Consider the following 21,141-nt stretch of genomic DNA (forward strand, 5'->3'; position numbering starts at 1 on the left):
TGGCACATTCATATTTTTCACACATGCATTAACCTGTAAACATAAATAAATGCAAACCCTTACTCGAGCAGTCATCCAGAGAGCAAAGGGAGACCTCCGTATGTGGTCCCACACATCCTGGCTTGAATGTTGAGGAAGTGAGACATTTTCTGTATCTGTCACGGACTCCATCACCGCATGTCACGCTGCAGGGATTCCAGGACTCCCAAACACCCCATGCCGCTGCGGAAGGATAATACAACTTAACCAATAATTTAAAATGTTTTTAACAGTTTTTAGGGAAAAATAAAATGCCTTCCATTTATTACAAATATTGAGACTGGGAGATTAATTTTCCATGGCAAGTTTGAGATCAACCTGCAAAGCTATGATACATTTTCATATCTAAATGTCCAATATTATAAATGCTGCTTTTCCTCTCAGAGTAGCAAACTATTAATATTGGCTTTTGCTTAATAATTTTACAATAAAACATCTAAGACAGTGGGATGCAATCCCTCACATTGATAGCCACAAGCCACTCAGTAGGAATGAATAAAGGGGCTAATTTGAGATTTTGAGATCGGAGGTTCTATCTATTACGTTGACGTTGACAGAGACAGCTCACGCTTTTGCTATGGGCTATTCCAAGCAGACCGCTCACAAGTCCACCGGTGTAAAAGCACCTTGTTAACAGTTGACTACCAAAACTGCCAGCAAAAGCACTCCTGCCACTAGCGTCAAGAAGCCTCACCACTACCGGCCCGGGACCGTAGCTTTCCGCGAGATCTGCCTCAACCAAAAGTGAGTTTCTTTAGTGCCATTGTGACATTTGGGGACATATTACGCAGCGCAGTAACTCACCTTGCTGCGCTGCAGTGTGTGATAGGGAAAGGACAGGAATGTGCCATATCTAGCATTATACGGCACATTCCTGTCTTTTCCCTTTGCAAGACACCTTCCTGCACAAAAACAATCCTGAGAGGAATCTTCCTCTTTCTATGTGTGCAGCAGAAGCATCACACATAGAATCAGGAAGTAACAAGGAAAAATAAAGATATTTCTCCATGCTACGCCTCACCTGGGGAGCCAACGCATTTTGACGCATTCCCAGGTCTACCACTAATGGTAAATCTGGGAATGCGCAAAAATCCATGGGTGGCTTTGCTTGGCTTGAAAAATCTAACTTAAGAGTTGCATCACTCTTGCACGTAGCGCAAGGGCGTTGCACGTTTTTTACAAATATGCCCCTTGATTTCTAGGGTCTCCATAATGATCCTATTGTGGGAGGAAGGGCTGTTCTTCACCTTTGCATTTTTGGGGCTCTGGGGCGTCTGTTCTATTAAGAGGGTATTTTAAGGGAAGGAGGTAGCTGATCTTGTCCCACAGCTTTTGCAAGCAAGATATTATTAGGTGGTGGCTCTACAGTGAAAATATATTTCCCAGTGGTTGAGATTGGCTTAGAGACGTAAAATACTTCAGTGATTCCGTTTGCTGTTATACATTTCTTTCACCTTTCCATCGGAGATGGTGTGTTTTGGAATAATACATTGAGGTTTTCCTGTTCTTTCTGGAGCCTCTGCCTTTGTTTGTTAAAGCTTTGTGCTGGCAGTAGGCCAGGAGTTAATTCTATCAAAAGCTAATTTTCTCTATTCTATTTTGATTACAGTAGTGGGAAGTATGTCTTTTTATGGCCATTTAAAAATTCCTGAGCTGGATGTAAATCGTAGGTTTCCTTCTAATTGTTATGAATTCCTAGAGAACTTTGGAATGTGTAAGTGAAAGGTAAGTTAATACATTATCTAAAATTCGATTTAAATTAATGCCTGTGCCTTCCACAATTGACATATTGTTACATTAAAGGTGCAACATTTGCTTTCCAGCTTGGTTCAGCGTGAGCCCCTTCTGTAAAAACCTTTGGTATCTAGGTTTAAGAGATGCGGGTTTTCATTGGCTCATGTGGGTGTTTATGCAAATGCTTCATGCATATAGTGCTTAACGTTGCTGAATACCAAGGGAGTCCAGTTCTGATTCCACCTCATCCCTCTTTCTCCACCACCCTACATTTCCTGTTTCTTCATATCAGTATTGCGGGCTCTTTTTCGTCACTTCTTTCTTTCTCTCTCTGTCACTGTTTTCCAAGCTTTTTCTTCTTCAGTCTTTTTCTTTTTTCTGTCTTTTCCTCTCTTCCTCGGGGTGAAAGTCTGATAATAAAAAATATGTTCTATTTCCCAGAAATGAGTGGCATCAGCAAATACCTGCACAAATTATACACTGTATATATATTTATGCTGAGTATGGGATGAGGACTGCTAAGAACCCTAGGAGGTTATGCATAAACATAACATAATTTAATTGAATATTAACATTTAAAATTCACACTAATATGTTATCGATCCAATTAAGTATGTGTGGTTGTGGGAGTGGAAAGAGATTGTCATTGTTTTCTGTGATTTACTATTTGAAGGCCTTTTAATTATTTCAGACGTCACATGCTATCTTTTAGTGATGTTACCACGCATTTATTTCTGTATGCCAAGTGTTTTTCCCCTTTTTTGATTTCACTTTTTTTTTAATCAAGGTTTACTTATACAGTATCATGTTTATGTGTGTGTGCAGCAATCATGTACTTGAGTGAAACCTTCACCATTAAGTGACAGGTGCCAACCTTAACATTAAATAACAAAAATGTTGAACACATTTAAAAAATATATACAAATACAAATGTCCGCAGTTTCTGTGGGCCATGGTAGTCCTCGACATTGCTGGGCACAGAGGAATATTTTTTTTCTTTATGGAGTATGAAGTCTGTGTCCTATAAAACGTGATTTGAAATCAGTTAATTGAGCCGGAGTCCTTATTGTTCCAGTGGTTTCCTTCGTCCTCTGCTGTAGCCTCTACTCCCAGTCAACGCACTATGACCCCTTAAATATGTGTAAATTATGGAGCTTCATATTTTACAACAATCACCCTGGGACAGCTTATTAAAACACATTATGGGCCTTATGTAGGTGGGCTGGCATTTACCACTTCATAAATACCGAATCATACCGATTCGGTATTTATGAAGTGGTAAATGCTATGTAGGTAATTGGTCGGTAAATATTACCGATTCGGAAAAATTCGGTAATTACCGAATCGGTATTTACCGAATCGGTAATGAGGCATACCTTCCCATTGATGGGAAGGTATGCCTCATTACCGAATCGGTAAATACCGATTCGGTAATGGGGGAGCACATGCAAGGGTGGCAGGGTGTCACATTGACACCCTGTTGCACCCCTGATTCGGCCATGTGTGCACATGTGGCACACATACATGCCCTGAGGGCATGTGTGTCTGCCACATTGCACACATCTACGGGCAAAATAATGCATTTACACACATATTCGTTATTTACCACCAACTATTAGTTGGTGGTAAATAACGAATCCCCACACACACCACACAGTCCCCCTACATCTCATTTCTGTATTCGGAATTTACCGAATCGGTAAAATTACCGAATCGGTAATTTTACCGATTCGGTAAATTCCGAATACAGAAATTCTCCCCCTACATCTCAAAAGCCAAAATACCGGTCGGTAACGGTATAATTACCGAAAATCGGCCGTTACCGACCGGTATTTGGCTACCTACATGAGGCCCTATATGAGAAGCAGGACATGAGTGGGGCTTAAGGGGCATGGGAAAGAGAGATGAGGGATACTTAAAACACAATAGTTTTCAAACTAATCAACATTTTTCAAGGCTTTCAAAACATAGGAGAGAGAGTGTGTGTGTTTTATCAGTGTGGGCATGTAAAAATTCCAGGTGAAATCCGACAGACATTTCACATTACCCGATTGAAAGTACTTGTACCCAACTATTTACTACTGAATACATTTTTTGAGGGGGTGTAACACCCCAATCATCTCTTAGAGCTACGCCCCTGGCACCATGCCGCAGTGTATGACGTGGCGTGCAGGCATTCGTATTGTTTTGATTTGGAAATCTTTGCAACCATTACTTATTGCAATGTTTTTAGGGATGGGAGGGCAATTCTCCCTGTCTGGCAGCAGATGCCCGTGAATGCAGTTCTCTGTCAAGTGGTTCAAGCTTATATTGATGGACCAAGGAAGAGCTATTACGTATTTTGTAAATACTGAAGATGCGGACCGGTGGTTCATTAAATCTGTCAGAGAGCTCACGAGCAACCAGTATAAGTGTACACATCTGTACTACTTGGCAAGAAAAGCCCATTCACAGGTCACGGCGACCTCGTCTTTTGAGTTTGTCTATCTCCCCCAGGGTCATTTGGTATCACTTACGTGCACCTTCAGGGCACCAGGATCAGTTTGCTTGACTTGCTCCCATTCCCCGGCTCCAAAGTAGACTGCTCTAGCCGTTAGGCCATATCTGTCACCCCAACTGCTCATTGATCAGAGGCAGACGAGTAGACCATACGATGGACACAAGACATGTCCTCGTGAAGGCTCACGATTTAAGTGGGTCCTGAAGTTTCATGCATTAGTGAGATAAAAATTGAAAATTATATTTGTAGGGACATAGAGAGGTTAGGACCTATTTCGCCTTCTGTGGGAGGCGGGGAGTGAGAATGTCTGGCACAGTAGGGAAGGAGCTAGCAGATAGAGTGAAGTTGTCTTCTAGCCTACTAGCCATAAATATGTCCTTGTCGCACAAAGAGCCGAGTTGCCCATCGTCACAAATGGACTCCAACAGTTTTTTGTGGGAGATAAACATTACTGGGAACGTTGCTCAGCCCTTCTGCTAACAGGGCCAGAGAGTTTTCAAAGTTGAAAGAAGTGCAAGCACCTTGAAAGGTAAAGAGCCACCCAACAGCAATGGTGGACAATAAGGCTGTGTGAAGCTATTTTATGGAAGCGTAACCATGGGTAAATCTAGACTATTGAGTTTTGCAACACCACCAGGTTTCATTCCTCCTGCTAATATGGACACAGGTAATACTTTGAAGCCCAGGGGAAATATGCTGGTTGTAGAAAATGGGACGATAAACACCCTGGTGAGAGATGAAAGAAACATTTTTATCATGAATGCGCCCAGCAATAGATAATAGCACGGAATTTTGGGAAACACTCCGTAATAAATCACTAGCCTGCACAGGGAGAAGGAATGGCTTGGTGACATGACAAAGTTTCAAAAAAGACTCTATGCACTAGAATGGTCTAAGAATAATTGCATTGTTAGTGGTTGTGAAGCAGTCTAGGGGAAGCACTTCGTTGTAATGTGGAACTGGGGAGCAAGAGCTTGGCCCTCAAGCTTATATAATTTTAGGAATGACTGTAGAACAACGAGTCGGATTAGAGAGCCTAATGCTATTTTTATTTGGTACATCTATCTGGAATGTGATCCCCTAATCTACTTGGTCCCAACTTAAATTCTATGGGTTCACCTGAAACGTCTCTTTATATGGAAACAGTAATTTACCGAATGCCTCTTTTTCCAATGCTACGTAAATTGACTTAAGTAACTAAGCCTGAATTTTAATAATAAAAATGACCAATTCTCGGCATGCCTCTCTTAACCTGAAGTGTGTGGATTGAAGAAAGAGTAGTATTTCCCACACATCACTTGTTTGGTCTTGGCACCCTTTGTTTTATCCTCACCGCTGGGATTGGCTGAATTGTTTACCATGCATTCACAAACAGTGGTGATTATACCTTTTAGATCCAAAGAGACACCCATAGGGAGTGGGGCTCCACGGGGGTCAGTCCTCTCCCCCACCTTGCCCCTGGGGGAGCTGGTGAGGTCTTTTGGCTTCACTGCGCTCTCTTATGCAAACAATGCACAGTTGCAGCTGAGGTTTTATCACACTGACTGTGACAGCATTGAGCGCCTTTGTGATTACCTCACCTGAAGACCTGGCTTTTCAATTAGCTAGCCTAGCATAGGTAAGGCTAGGCACACACCCTTGCTCAGTGCCAGGATACCCCTGCGAATGATAGAGCACTTTACGAATACATATAGCACAGTTAGGGAGTGGATGTAGATGTCCCTGAATTTCCTAAAACTAACTAGGAACAAGAAGGATATCCTGGTGATTGGCCAAGACCAGTTGGTTTGGTCAGAGAGGCTGTGGCCAACCTCCATGCAAATTTTCCTGTCCCAGTTGGTACAACTGAACATCTAGGGGCTCTCTTGATCACCAGATCCAGTTTGTTTGGTCAGCTTGTCTCTCACATCGCATGGCCCTCACTTGCAGAAAAATGAGCCCCAGTAAGGGCTGTTGTGATAATGGACTGCTTATAATAAAGTAACAGTATCTTTCTTGGCTTGCCAAAGGATCTGTTGAGGAAGCTTTATAGAATTAAAAACAGTGGTAAGGCTTATCTGTGGACTTCACAAGTACGACCACGTTTCTGAGGCCCAACACACCCTTCTCTAGTTCCAGATCAAACAGTGGATTTATTTCAAAGCACTCAAACTTTTTATTCGTCCGGGCCACAGTTTCTGAGTTGATATATCCATACTCTTCTTCAGACTCTTTTGGTCTGGTTCTCTTTCTCTGTATAAAATCACTCGCAACAGGGGTGGAGGGAGGACCTCAGAGTGTAACGCCCACAGATTTTGGATAAGCTTACCTGCCTTTTAAACCAACTAGCTGATCATCTCTTCATTTAGAAACACCTTAAAGACATCTCTCTTCTGCTTATTCTCCTGCTGGGCACCTATCTGTTGATCATGTTCTGTTTGGATGCTTGGGGGCCAAAGTTTTGCATATTTTAAATGAATAAATAATGCTCAAGAATATTATTCTATGTCTGCGCACAAAAGGCTTACATAGCCAACAGTGTATTATACCAACCTGGAACTTGACTATGGCTTTGGATGGGGAACTCTGTGCAAACATCCCTGGTGGACTTATTGTTAACCATACGAACCAAAGTCCCAGACTGTCTAAGCAGTTGTCCCAGGCTTGCCATATTTCTTTTGTCCCCTAACGTCCTCTGCATTTTTACTATTCTTTAGCTCCATTTAAGGGGCCCCTAAACCCACCAGATTCCATATCAGTTGCTCCTTAGTTTTAGGGTGCCCTTAGACTGGGGAACCTAAGTTGGTCCTTCCAATATATACTTTCAAAGGAGGAGACCACTTGCATGCAGCAACATCTGTGCATAAACGTCTCATGTATCCTGCAATATATCATAAAAACTTAAAGTGTGACTAGTTTTGCAGGATAGGGAGTTTTGTGCAAAATTACCATGGATGGGTATGGCTTCAGTCATGAGTACCAACGTTTCCAACAATAAGTGCAGTTATGGATGTGGATATCTTGAAATTAACAACTAAACCTTCAAAAGAACAAGAGTGATAAAACGTAATTATATATTAAAAAAAGAAATACTATAGAAACTCAGTATTAGGACAGTGTTACAAAGCAGTGAAAATTCCAAGTGGTCAAACCGTGTCACTGTAATTGATATTATTTGTTGAGAAATGCGATAATATTTTGAACAAATGATACTTTGATATGATTCTGTCAACTACTAAACAACTGTCTAAAGATTAGAAATAACTAGTATTAGAACAAGAATGACTAAAAGAAATTAATAAATATGCAATTGAAATATTACCGTTGAGAATAATAAGCAACTGGATAAATATAAGGCAAAACATCAGGAAAGACAAATCAGAAAGTATAAGAAAGACATGTAAGACTAACAAAATGAAATTGTAGATATATATTTTGCAACAAACATGCTAATGATAAAGGATATAGAAAACTAAATGTGCATCTTCAAATGATGTTAGTATACAATCTGAAGAGACCTAGTTCAGTGTAAAGAGAATTGAGGAGGTCAATGTATAAGTGGTTAATTCAACCCCAAAGCAGACTTTTTTTTGGTAAAAGTCACAATAGAAAAGGCAAGCCAAAACGTGGACAGAGAAAAGGAAGTGGAGGACTCACATTCAGAAAAAAATAGTCATAAACCTTTTCAGAATACACACTTACATCAGAAAAAGAAAGCATTTTACAGAAAGGAGATTCTTTTGCACCTACAAACTATACACGTTATTTGAGGTCTAAAGTAGAGCTTTTCAAACATATGCGAAAAGTCAGATTGAAAGTTTTTTCTCACCAGTTCCACAAAACATAAGAGAAGAATCTGAATACAAGGGGGGCGATTTACAAAGGTATTTAAGAGTATGTGAAGTATTACTTCAGGAATACTACTTGCCAAATGAGAAACTAAATGGATTAATATTCTTGACACACTTTCCTTGAAGGGACTTCACAACAAAGGACGAGTGAGTGTTATCTGTGACAATGATAATACATAACGTGCACATCCGGTGTGGAAACTATTAGAAGATTATGGTATGATAAGCAATATGATCATAAAGAGAATTGGATACTGAACAATCAGAAAACTAAATAGAAAGACAGCCAATAATACTGTAATGTAATGAATATTTGTAGAGCGCACTGCAACCCGCCAGGTATCCTGGACTACTCTAGAAATGTCCATCTCAATTGTATGTTACAATGTTTTTACACCATGGCTAATGAGAGAAAGGTAATCTCTGTATGAAAAAAAGAAACCAATATGAATATCTGTTTGGAATATGTTAAAGATGGCCAATATTTTCCTAAAGTTTGATATCAAGATAGGTCCCAATGTCTTGGCAGTGTCGACCTTGGTTTTTAGACCATTGGATTTAAGATACGGCAGGATATATTTTGAGTATAGATCCGGATTCGTTCGAGCGGACACCAATATATTAGGAAAATTGGAGTACTTGCCACAATTCAAGATAATCACATGAGAGGACAGTAAAGCCGCATTAACTTTGGATTTTTGAGTAAGCATATGGAGATGAGCCCCTGAAGAAGGGACTAGTTCCCGAAATGCATTGGGCGTAGTGATCAGTTATTGTTTTATGATCTAATGTTGTATTCCTGCAGAAGAAAGATGAATTTTGGTAATTGGTTCACATAGTTGAACTCACATCAGTGAATGTTAATATTGGTATTGTTTGTGAAAATTAAATAAATGATGGTAAAAAGATCTGAAAAAGTTTGTATTAATGTAAAATATATTGAAAAATGTGTTATATAGTTTTTGGTGATAGTGCACACTGTGTTCAAGTTCAGTTACTTGACCTTCCAGATCAATGTAAATTACGTATGACAGGCAGCATACGCTTCAGTGTAGCACACAGGGATAAAAATTTCCAGAAAGCATTTTAATCCATTTATTTTAGGGAGTGCTCTACAAATCTCTACAGGTATCAATTTATACGTAGTTGTCCCATCCCTGCCATATTTCATTTGTCTCTGAACCTCTCCTATATTTTTCTGTTTTTGGCTAGGTTTGAGAGGTACCTAATCCCAAATGGCCAATCAGACTCTTTATCTTCAGACTACTGACTAAAGTTGTCCATTACAGACAACTTTAGTCTACCCTAAAAGTGCAGAGATCCTAAATTTTTCTCCCCATCTGTACTCTCAAAGGGGTACCCACGAACAGTCCCTTTCCCGGGTCCTGGCTTGTAGTAGCAATGTAAAATGTTTGTGGTGCTGTACCTGCACCTGGAGTGATGCTACTGTCCTCCCCATGTAAATATGTTTTTGCATGAACACTGCGTCCCCTTCTTGTATGTTATGTTTTTTAGTTTTTATGAATGTGGATGATCAAGAACATTATGTGCAGACGTTTTGCAATAATATTTGTGCTAACTAGAGCAAGTGCGGCTCAATTACTGGTCATGCTCACCCCCGGGTATATCCAGCTAGGGTACCCTTAGATGACTGAGCATATCTTTTTCACATGGCTCCTACCCAACAAATTCAAGGATAAACCAAATCCCACATCTTTTTTCTAATGCCTTAGTCTCCATGTCCTGCCTGATAAGAACACACAAGCTTTCCTGCCAGGATACTAAGTGACACCTGCTGATGTCACTTGGCACTAGCTCCACAGCACATTCTGGGAGCAGGGAAAGACCTGAGTGGGAAACCTCTTCCCTAACATACTTTGTTGGGATTGTAAACTAAAAGGAAATAGTAGTACTGATTGGCAATGGACTGCTGACTAACTGATAAGGGCTGTAAAAATATGCTAGAGCCCCATAAGGCCACAAGGTAGGTTTTGCACGGCTAATTCCGCTGAATAATAGGAGAAGTCATGATATCAACCTATGAGAAAGTAAGCATGTTGATGTGTTTTAATAAAGACTCAATTATAAAATTCAGCCAATTAATCTTGTACTGAGTGTCTTTGGGGATCCTGTTGGCAGTTGCCAGTACACCCACACTCTCTGTGGAAAGCACAAAAGGGGCAAAGGCTAACCACAAAGTAAAGCTGAGAGATGGCAGAGGCAGATGAAGCACCATCCCTTACCCCATGGACAACAGTGACTTCCCTTGTGGAAGGCATGTGTGGCCCCTGTAAAGCACATGGAGTAGATCTCAGAAGCAAGCATGGCATGATGAAGCTGGAGACACTGAAAAACCTAACATCATGGGCTGCCTCTGATCTTCTAAAGGACAGAATCACAGAAATTGAAAGAAATGTTCTTGTCCATTGAAATACGAGACTAACCGCCCATCAAGGAAGCAAACAGATTGCATCTGGAATTCAGATGGATGGTAATGACATCTAGAAGTGGGCGAGCCTAGTTTTCAAACATGGATCTAAGGGTGTCCTGTGGATTTTGGGCTCATGAGTTTAATGACGAAACTTGATCATGCTGTCTGTCATGGTTTTCAACTCCTGCAAAGGAAGAGACCAGCAGAAGCTTCTACTGCTAAATCATCAAGTCCCACAGCTACCTGCCAGCCGGCAGAATTGCACTGATTAAGTGGCCCCTTGCTAACTCAGATAGAAGAGGTCTGTGATGTTGGCCATGAGTATGATACACCACCGTTGTCTTGCCATAGGTAAGAACGTTTTTATCAGTTGTACAATTGTCTTGCACTTTTATGAAGGGAAAAAAATCTAATTTATTCCACTGGGTAACGAGGGAGAGCTCTTGTGTCCATTCCACTTATACTCTGAAGAGACAGTTGTGACTGTGAGCCACAGAGCAAGCAATAGGGACATCCCATTTAATAGTTAGCATCAAAGGGTCGCCACTGCAAGGTTGTGAGAGTAAATAGAAGGAATGAGACAGGCTTGGCCTGATCATCCAGCAACTGGTCTCAATATTCAACAGTAAGTGTTTCTGGGAGCTTATGTGGAGCAGGGTATAGGTGACAACACATGTGCAAGAAGCCCGGGGTCCTAGAAGCCGCTGAAACATTCAAGCTGACACAGTCTTGTTGTGCAAAAAAATGGTCCATCATCTTGCAGATTAGCAGTTAAACTTTATGGAGGAAGGAAGCCCTTTACCTGACTGGAGTCCAGAATGACCCTGAAAAACTAGATCCTCCTAGAAGAAACCAGAAGATTTTGGGTAATCACATAAAGCCCAAGAATAATTATGAGCCGCGTGATCACAGAGGGACCAGACACTGCTTCCTTCCTTGATGCTGCTCTAATGAGACAATTGTAGAGGTTGCAATAGACCTCTTCACCTGAGAAAAGTAGATGGCAGGTCGAGGACCCTGATAAAGACCTAAGTGCCATAAATACAATGTCCTCTACTGGTAGTGCTCTTTTCCTTCTACAAGATCAGTGCATCCCTAATCTCTGTGCAAGCCACTTAGTTCTGGCAGAATCTCATACCGACTGAAACATGTAGAGCAGAGGTAAGCACTGGACAAATGTTCCTCAAGCAAGAGATAGATAACTTATGCCCTTATTGTGCTTCCAGGAATGGAACAATGAATAGTCAAAAGCCAGGAATACCTAGATCCGGCATTTCCAGTGGGATGCCAGCTCAGTGTTGGCACTTCTTAAATGTGTGTGTTGTGAATTTAAGGATTAGTCTAAGCATGTATGAATGATTGTACTTTTTAAGCAAACATTAATGTTAGGCCATGGAATAATATATTAACTGTTTTATTGTTGGGGATAATTGTATGATGCTCCTGAACAATTCAACAAACTATGAACTTTAAAATACTGACTTGAACTTAGCAATGAAAAATTGGCCTTTTGAAGTTGCACCTCCTTGTGTATTATTCCGCTAAACTACAGTCCCCTGCGAATTTAGCACAAAGCCCAACACTTGAATCCATGAAAGATCTTCATTTCAGAAAACAGTACTTGTCATGTAATACCCCTCTGTTATCTTTCAATTTCAAGTCAATGACATTAAACTTATGAGTTCTGATACAAACCTATATCCCGCCGCACTGCTATACATTCCTTCGCTCTGGAAAAAAAGTGACTTTTGCTTGAGACCATAAAAAATTCAAAACAGTATTTATTAACTCCGAGCTCGAACAGAGTGCAGTTGATTTCCATGTGGTCATTCCCTGGGTATATGACGGTTTCAGCCAGTGATGTTATACGTTCACCAGAAGGCCTTGGGGTCTCTTTGTAGACAACGATCTTCCCGCGGAGAAGGGTGCAAGGAGGTGGCACAACACGCACATCAGCCAACGAATCGCAAGTTTGTTCAGGTGCAACTACAAGCTTATATCCAAATCTCTTCACAAGGTCTATGGGCCCAGTTGAGGTAATCACGGAGGGGCCCTGTAACGATTTCAGGGACACTACCATGAAGACATCCTGGCTAGTGGGAGCGCAGTCAAACTCCACCCACTGTGAGCTAGAAAGAGGAATGGTTTTGCTCATCCCCTTGGACAGTGCCTCTTCAAAACTTACACTCCCCGATTCGTGAAGGCTATTCCTATGCTTGAACTCAACAGAAACCATTATGCTGTCTTCTTTTGCAAGGTCACACAATTGTTTGTTTGTGAACACTCCAACCAGGAGCGAGTTTAGTGCTGAATGCAGGGTCCTGTTGACGTCGATGTGAAACACAGGCCATGTGACATTCAGCACCTTGCTCCTCAACTCAATAAGACTTGCGTTCTCAGCCTTCGGGGCCATTGTGAACTGATAATGCCCAGCAACGGTGAAATAGAAGCACTCAAATCCCACAACACCTTCATTCGCTGGAAGCTCTTTTTCTGCAATAGTTTGGTTGGTGCTGGCATTCAGAAGAGTAATAGACATGTTCTTTGCAGCTGTGGTGTCATTATCTTGGTAGCGGTACTCCACAAATACCATGTCTTTGCTCAAAGCTATGTGGCTTGATCGCTCCAAGAAAAGATATTTGTCTTCTCCAAGAACTGCAACACACAAAAGGTCTATGTTAATAATGTGAGTAGCTGGGCGCTTTATAAACTCTGACAATAATAATAATAATTATAATGTTTAACAAATGAATTGCATTTTAGAGATGTCCATTAATACCCTAAGTGGCTCGTGTAATGTTATGTACTAAGCCCAGCATTATACGATGCGCTACTAACATTCACTCACAGTATTACACATGGGTTTAGAGTTCAGGATGAATAAAGAAACACTTGCTGCAGCAAGGACACGATACATGTATGTCATGTATGTGCATGTTTACTGGTGGTAAAGTGACAGAATGCTCATTAGGTTCAGAATCAACCCACCCTAACTCTGAGAGCAATGGAATATATATTTCAAACGAAATTATGCAAATAGCTGCCATCTGAAACGCTGCATGCTAACTGCTATTTCAAAACAACTATAAAAGTACCCTGGTTTGAACTATAATTAGTGCGAGAATCAATTACTATATTATTAGCACTTCAGGAAAAAGGACCCTACAATAAATGACACTGTGCCATGACTGCATCTACTGCAGTGGCTGCCTATCCTGTGACAAATACTCTTCAAGACAGCAAACGGCATCCACAATTAACCTGGTGGCCACCGACTGGCGGGTACTGGTGGCCACCGACTGGCGGGTACGTATGGGCAGTATTCCACAAGTCTCTCACCCACCCGGTGGTCCATTTTGTCTCTGTGCCTAAGACTAATATTTCGATTTTATTACCATGCAGCGATAATGAATTTTAGTTCATCCATAAAGCAAAACTTTAGGGTCAGGTTTTAAAATTCTCTACATCTCTAACTGATTTCCCATCTAATTTGACAACCATCTGAGTGTCATCAGCGTACATAAAAAATGACAAGCCAAAAATGTTCTTATTGAAGCCAACGGGACTACATACATTTTAAACAGGCAAGGGTTTAACATGGAGCCTCGAGGTAATATAAATATTGTTATGGAGAGGACTTAAAATTAGAAAAACATTTCAAACCTTGTCTGTGATTCCAGTCTGTTAGCCAAGGAGACGGGGATGTGCAACAGTGTCAAACGCAGAGGAGAAACCTAATAAGACCAATGCTGTCACTTACCTTTTGCACCTGATATCGTCAATTACTTTGACAAGGAACATTTCACTACTTAAAACTCTTCTAAACCCTGACTGGGTTTTGTGTAATAGTTACTTGATTCGTCAGAGTCAATTAATTGCTTATTCATTATTTTCTCTGTTAATTTAGCAAATAATGGAAGGAGAGAAATGAACCGGTAATTAGAAAATATATTTGGTCAGCCGAGGGTTTCTTTACTAGAGGCCTAACCAAAGCTGATTTCCAGTTCAGTGGTATGATTCACAACCTTAGGGAGGAATTACACACAGTTGTTAATAAAGGGACAATAGTATCTGAAACAGACTTCAGTTGATGGACAGGAAAAACGTCCAATGGGGATGAGAAAGGTGTAGACCTAATGATATTAAACACCTTTTCGGACTTTACCAGGGTGAAGGAGCACCGGTTTCTCCTCTGGGCACTATATCAGACTGACATTTATCATCAAGATCCAGATGTTAGAAGAACTTTTTAAATAAGAGGGACAATTTTCTCATGGAAGAATTCTAAAACTTTGTCACATAATTCTTGCGACCGAGTAATTGCATTTCCTTCCACAGAAGCTATACTTTTAAACACATTCAATATTTTTTAAATTTTAGTATTCTATTCTGGGCATGTTGTGCTTTTGCAATTTTAATTTCTTTATACTATGTTTGGAGTTTATTTTTATAAATCATTTTATCTTCTATCTTGTAATTATTTGCTTCATTTTCTTTCACGTTTTTTTACACATGCTTTGTGGTTTTAAATGTATCTTTCTACCAAGATTCAGAAGGTCGGTTTCGGGTATTAGTTTTTTCATTGGTATCATGCTATCCAAGGATGTAGTGATCCATTGCTCAAATTCTTCTGTATTTTCAACAAGATTGTTGGAATATGAGGATCATCTACAATTAAGGCCCAGGTTCTGCAATGTAAAGTACTCCAAGGATGTGAGCTTTTATTTCTGTGCCACTTGTTTGGTGTCTTGTTCTATTAAAATATCAAAGACTACTAAAAGGGTGTATCCACGTCAGTTCGATGACCTCTTTAAAACTAATAACATATTTGTGGGTTAAAACCAGATCCAAAGAGTGACCAGATTTGTAAGTAGGGCCTATACACAGCATTTCAATGTTTATATCATTTTTAAAAAGTCTGCCACTTTACTCAACTTTGTCTTGATCGTCATCCATATGGATGTTAAAATCCACAAGTACCAAAAGTTTGTTGGTATCTGTGAAGTATGATGCTACCAATTCAGAAAAGGAATAAATAAATCAGAAGTCAGGCTATGGAGTCTATTAATAATGATACAAAGATGGATGAGTCGTATGCGGTGCCTGACATCTACGTGGCTCACGCTTTCATTACTATGACTTTACGGAAGTGTTTCCGGTTGTGCTTAGTCAAAGACACTTATCCAACATGCTACAAGTGAGCCTTGCGTATTAAGCTCTACAGATCCGGTCTCTTGATGTTCAAATAATTCCGTCAAGCTGTGAGGAGGCCACGATTGCTACCAAGGTTACACCTGTCCTGATGAAGATTTGATTTGATTTGTTACTTGTAGAGCACTCGAATGCCATGACGTCTTGGCGCTGATTGACGTACATGGGAAAAAGAGCTCTGAACGAGACTATTAGATCGCGGAAAACAACCAAGTTTTCAGCGCTTTCCTAAACATCTGTAGATTAGGTTGGAGTCGTAAGGTGGACGGCATCTGGTTCCATAGCTTGGCCGCACAAAATGACAGGGTACAGCCCCCCCACCTTACCTTGCGGATTTTCGGAATGCAAACGAGACCCATCGTTGTGGATCTAAGTGTTCTAGTGGGAGAATACCTGGAGAACAGCTTTTGTATCTCCCCAGAGATTCCTCCATAAAGGGCCTTATGCACCAAACAGAGGGACTTGAATTCCGTTTGTTGCTGGACTGGGAGCCAATGCAAAGTCCTGATGGCAGCCGAGGTGGAGAAACCCTTAGGAATGTTCATAAGTAATCTGGCTATGGCATTTTGCAGGGATTGTAATTTCAACCTCTGCGCCTTATCAATTCCTAAAAAGATCGCGTTGCAGTAGTCTAACTTAGAGAGAAAGAGTGCCACTACAATGGTCTTTTGGAGTTCATGTGGAATAAATGGAAAGCTTTTCCTTAAATTTTTCAAAAGGAAACAGCAAGAGGAGGTCAGATGGTTAACTTGGGCAGAGAAATTGAGTTGCTCAGCGAAGATCACACCCAAGTTCCTATCTTTTGAGACAGGGCATGGGCAGTCACCCGCCTCTGTTGGCCACCAGGTGTTATTCCATAGAGAAGGTCCCTGGGCAAAGTCCAGGACCTCAGTCTTGTCAGTATTTATCTTCAGAAAAGTTTGGCTCATCCAGCTCATGATATCTTTCAGACAAGCATGAAAACTGCTTGCAATTATCTCTGGTTGTTTAGATACCGATATCATGAGCTGGGAGTCATCGGCATATGTGATCAAGGAAAAGTCATGTTTTCTAGTAAGATCAGCAAGCGGGGATACATATATGTTAAAAAGCGTCTGTGACAAGGCAGATCCCTGCGGAACTCCGCAAGGGAGGTGGAAAGTCTCAGACTGTAGACTCTACCAGTGAATGATCTGCTCCCTGTCTTCTAGGAAGGAGGAGAGGAGGGTAAGAGCGGTATCCTCTATTCCCACGTCTCTCAGCCGCTGCACTAATACCGTGTGGTTCACGGTATCAAATGCTGCCGATAGGTCTAAAAGGATAAGGACCGCTCTGCCCCCCCTTCCCCCCAATCTACTGTCTTCCGGATCTCCTCAGTGGCTAATATCAGGGCCGTCTCAGTGGAATGACAAGGACTAAAGCCATGCTGTGTCGGGTCTAGCAGATTATTTTCTTTAAGGTATTGTATTAGTTCCTTATTGATTGCTCTTTCTAGGATTTTTGCTGTCAATGGCGGTCTAGAAATTGATCCAAAGTATTTTCTAAAAGGTGTTGAAGCGTCCACATTTGTGGGTTTCACCCACATAATTTTTGGACTGGCTATTAAAATCTGGATACTAACAGTGTCGGATTCTGTTGATAATGATCTATTAAATTTGGGTGTGACTCATTTTGTACATACTGTAAATATTGCCTATACTTTAATGTGGCATATGTTTTTGGCTCACCTTTCTGCACCTGCACTGCTCCATCACTTGGAGCACCTACTTTGCTAAAACTATTTTCAGCAATTTTGGATAGGTTACATTTAGAACAATATTTGAATTACAGATGAATTGATGGTGATGTTATTTATTATATATGAAAAACTTCTCATTTTGGCCAACAGTAAAATTGCAACATGCTTAACTTACACTTGAACGAGTCCTAGGGGGGAAATTTTCTTCAAATACTCTATTACACGTGTTTCTTCGAATACTGGGTACGCCTGGTCCTTGATAAATGGTTTGCAAGTTTTGTAGCAGGTGTTGGGGCCGCAGTCTTTGCAGCTGTTTTGGGAGGCCTGTGTTCTGCGGTGGTTCCTGCTTTGTGGCAGCTGCTGTTGTTGTCCCTGTCTTGCTGGCAGCCATTGTCACTGCTGTTGTCCATGACATGGTGACAGTTATGGTTGCTCCTGTGGTTCCTGATGTGGCCATTGCTGTTGTAGCAGCTCTGTCACTGCTTCATGACAGCTGTTGCCAGGGGATAAGGGGTAATGGGTCCCGATCCTCCGTAAACCTTTGATAATGGAGCCCAAAGCTTAGGGTTCACTTGTTCTTGGCAATAGGAGACCACTTCCCCATTGTGAGTAATCAGCTTAATGGTGTGCCAGAACAAGTAGAAATCGTCACTCTTATTTCAGGAAAAATTCCAATTTATTGCTCCATGAAAAGATCTATGAGGTACTTGACTCTTATCAGAATTCAGAGTTATGTACTGCAGCAATAGAACACAGATCTGTAGGACAAGTGATATTCAAATAAACAGCCAACACGTGTTTCGCCCCCTTGATCGGCCGTCTGGCCACGGGGCTTCCTCAGGGCGTTGTTAGTATTATTATTAAGCAAATCCTGCTCGGTGTAGCAATTCATGCCAACTGAATGATACCTGACGTCAGTGACCAGACGTTCGTTCTTCTAATTTAATTTTGCTTTCGCTACACCGAGCAGGATTCGCTTAATAATAATACTAACAACGCCCCGAGGAAGCACCATGGCCTGACGGCCGATCGAGGGGACAAAACACGTGTTGGCTGTTTATTTGAATATCACTTGTCCTATGGATCTGTGTTCTATTGCTGCAGTACATGACTCTGAATGCTGACAAGAGTCAAGTACCTCATAGATCTTTTCATGGAGCAATGAATTGGACTTTTTCCAGAAATAAGAGTGACGATTTCTATTTGTTCTGGCACACCCTTAAGTTCATGACAGCTGTTGTTGCTGCTGCATTCCCCACTGTCCTGAAAGCTGTTGCTGCTCCATTTGTGGAGCAGTTATAGCCTTTCGTTTGGTTGATTACAGTTGAAGTCACTGCTGGTTTCTCTGGCAATATGGCAGATATAAATGCTGCTGTCACCGATGATGAGGTAACACCTCTGGCTACTTTTGTGTTCAGTGCTGTTTTGCCATCTATTGTTGCTGTTGAAGTCTCAGATATGTTGGCAGATATTGTTTCTGTAGTGGTTTCTGCTGTAGGCCTGCTGTGGCGGTAGATGTGATTACTGCTCTGGTCTCAGCTGTGATTACAAGTGTGGGTGCTACTGGGGTCCCTGCGGTGGTGGCCATTGTTGCTCTGCTTTCCTGCAAGCTATAATGTATATTGTGGTTACAATTGTCATTTCTATTTCTATTTATTCACTTATAGAGCACCTGAATCACCCCCTTAGGGTATCTCCGCGCTAGGACCGCCATAGTAAGCCAAGGAGGGACAATCAAAACAGTGAGGTTTTCAGCAACTTTCTGAATGCCAGATAGTCCGTGCATTGACGCATGTGAATGGGGAGTTCATTCCAGTAGTGTGGGGCCAGATGGTAAAAGACTTTGCCACCTAAGTGGGTTTTTTTAAAGCGCAGAACTTGGAGCAGTGCTTTAGCTCCAGAGCGAAGGGGATTGGAAGGAACATAGCTAACAATTTTATCATTTAGGTAGCTGAGGCCTAGGTTGTTTAATGCTTTGTATGCAATACCACACATCTTAAATTTGATCCTCTTCCATATTGGTAACCAGTGTAATTTTGGAAGAAGAGGGAGTGATGCAATTCTGGGGGCGGGGGGCATTTGTCACCTGGCGGGCCGCGGTGTTCGGGACCACCTGGAGTTTGTTTATGGAGCTTTCATTGGCTGAGATCAGCAGCACATTACAATAGTCCAGACGGCTTAGGACTAATGCCTGAATAAAGGTTTTCCATGTTGATAGTGGCAGGAAAGGGAAAACTCTTCTGAGCAAGCTAAGGCTATGGAAACATGCTCCAGTGGTGGAGGTGGAATGGTCTCCCAATGAGAGTTTATGGTCTAATCGAACTCCAAGGTTTTTTACCACCTGTTTAGGACATGAGGTAGGACCTAATTCCTCTGGCCACCAGCTAGGGGACCACTTCACTGTGGCTTCACCAAACAGCATAATCTCTGACTTAGCTGCATTGAGCTGGAGAAAATGTTCTTTCATCCACTCCGCAATGGCCTTCATGCCTTCTGCAAAGGTGGCCTGAATGTTGGAATTGGTTTTGTCAAAGAAGAGGAGCAGTTGGGTGTCATCAGTGTAGGATATTGGAATAAATCTCAAATTCCTCAATAGTCTTGCCAAGGGAGTAACATAAATGTTAAACAAGGTAGGGCTCAGACATGAGCCCGGTGGTACTCCCTTGGTCACCCTGGTGGTCTGTGAGTGAAATGGGCCTAGGTTAATGATCTGAATTCTGTCAAACAGAAAGTTGGTCATCCACTTCTATGCAATCCCTGTAAGGCCTATGTCTCCCAGTCTCCTAAGTAGGGTCTGGTGGGAGATGGTATTGAATGCAGCGGATGGGTCAAGCAGCACCAGGAGTACTGCTTGACCGTTATCCAACAGCATCATGATTTTGTCTGTGACTGCCACCAGCGCGGACTCTGTGCTATATCTGGGACGGAATCCCGATTGAGAGGGATCCAGGCAGTTTGAGGATTCAGTGAAATCTGATAAGTGCTTGTTAATGTGTTTTTCCAAGATTTTGCTATGTAAGGGAAGTAGGGAAATGGGAGTTGGTTATGTCTTCCGTGGGGATTTTAGAATTTTTTCTAATTGGGAGAATCTGCGCAGCTTTCCACTCCAGTGGGAGAAGGCCTTCCTTGGTTACGTCTTCCGTGGGGATTTTAGAATTTTTCCTAATTGGAAGAATCTGCGCAGCTTTCCACTCCAGTGGGAGAAGGCCTTCCTTCATGGAGCTGTTTAGGATAGAGCAGATGGGGCCGGCTAGTTGTTTAGATAGTGTGGCGGCTATTTTAGCAGGGATGAGATTCAGTGGGGACCCTGATTTGGCGCTTCTTAATAGAGCTTCAGTCTTCTCTGTAGTAAGTAACGGGAGGTTCTCCTGCATGTGAGAGATGGGCATGGCCGGTGGGAGATCAGATTTAGGGTCAGTCTGAGGGCCCTTCGTTGAGGTGATTTTATTATAGATCATATCAATTTTCCGAGTTAGATGGCTTGCTATTTTGTTGCACAGCGTTTGAGATGGGTCGGATTCAATGTCGCAGGCCTTAAAGTTGGTGAATGTTTTTAGGATCTGGTAGAGAATTCTCGGAGTGCTCCCTGCTTGTTCAAGTTGGGATGCGATGTGAGTTTTCCGAGCGTTTTTCAGATCATTATGGTACTGTCTTAGAGCATACTTAAATCTTTCTTTGT

At 41.6% G+C, this 21,141-nt stretch overlaps 1 protein-coding gene across 2 annotated transcripts in view; it reads right to left on the minus strand.

Moving 5' to 3' along the window:
• THSD1 (thrombospondin type 1 domain containing 1) overlaps window positions 1-21,141 on the minus strand; it is a 112,789-nt gene that overhangs the window by 33,506 nt on the left and 58,142 nt on the right. For both annotated transcript variants that reach the window (XM_085621779.1, XM_085621778.1), the window contains exons 3-4: window positions 12,230-13,189; window positions 64-222 (exon numbers count right to left, since the gene is read on the minus strand). In XM_085621779.1, the coding sequence (XP_085477905.1) occupies window positions 64-222; window positions 12,230-13,189 (1,119 nt within the window). The remainder of the gene's footprint in view (window positions 1-63; window positions 223-12,229; window positions 13,190-21,141) is intronic.

The sequence above is a fragment of the Triturus cristatus genome, chromosome 8 (genome assembly GCF_964204655.1).
Source record: "Triturus cristatus chromosome 8, aTriCri1.1, whole genome shotgun sequence".
Classification (NCBI taxonomy): domain Eukaryota; kingdom Metazoa; phylum Chordata; class Amphibia; order Caudata; family Salamandridae; genus Triturus; species Triturus cristatus.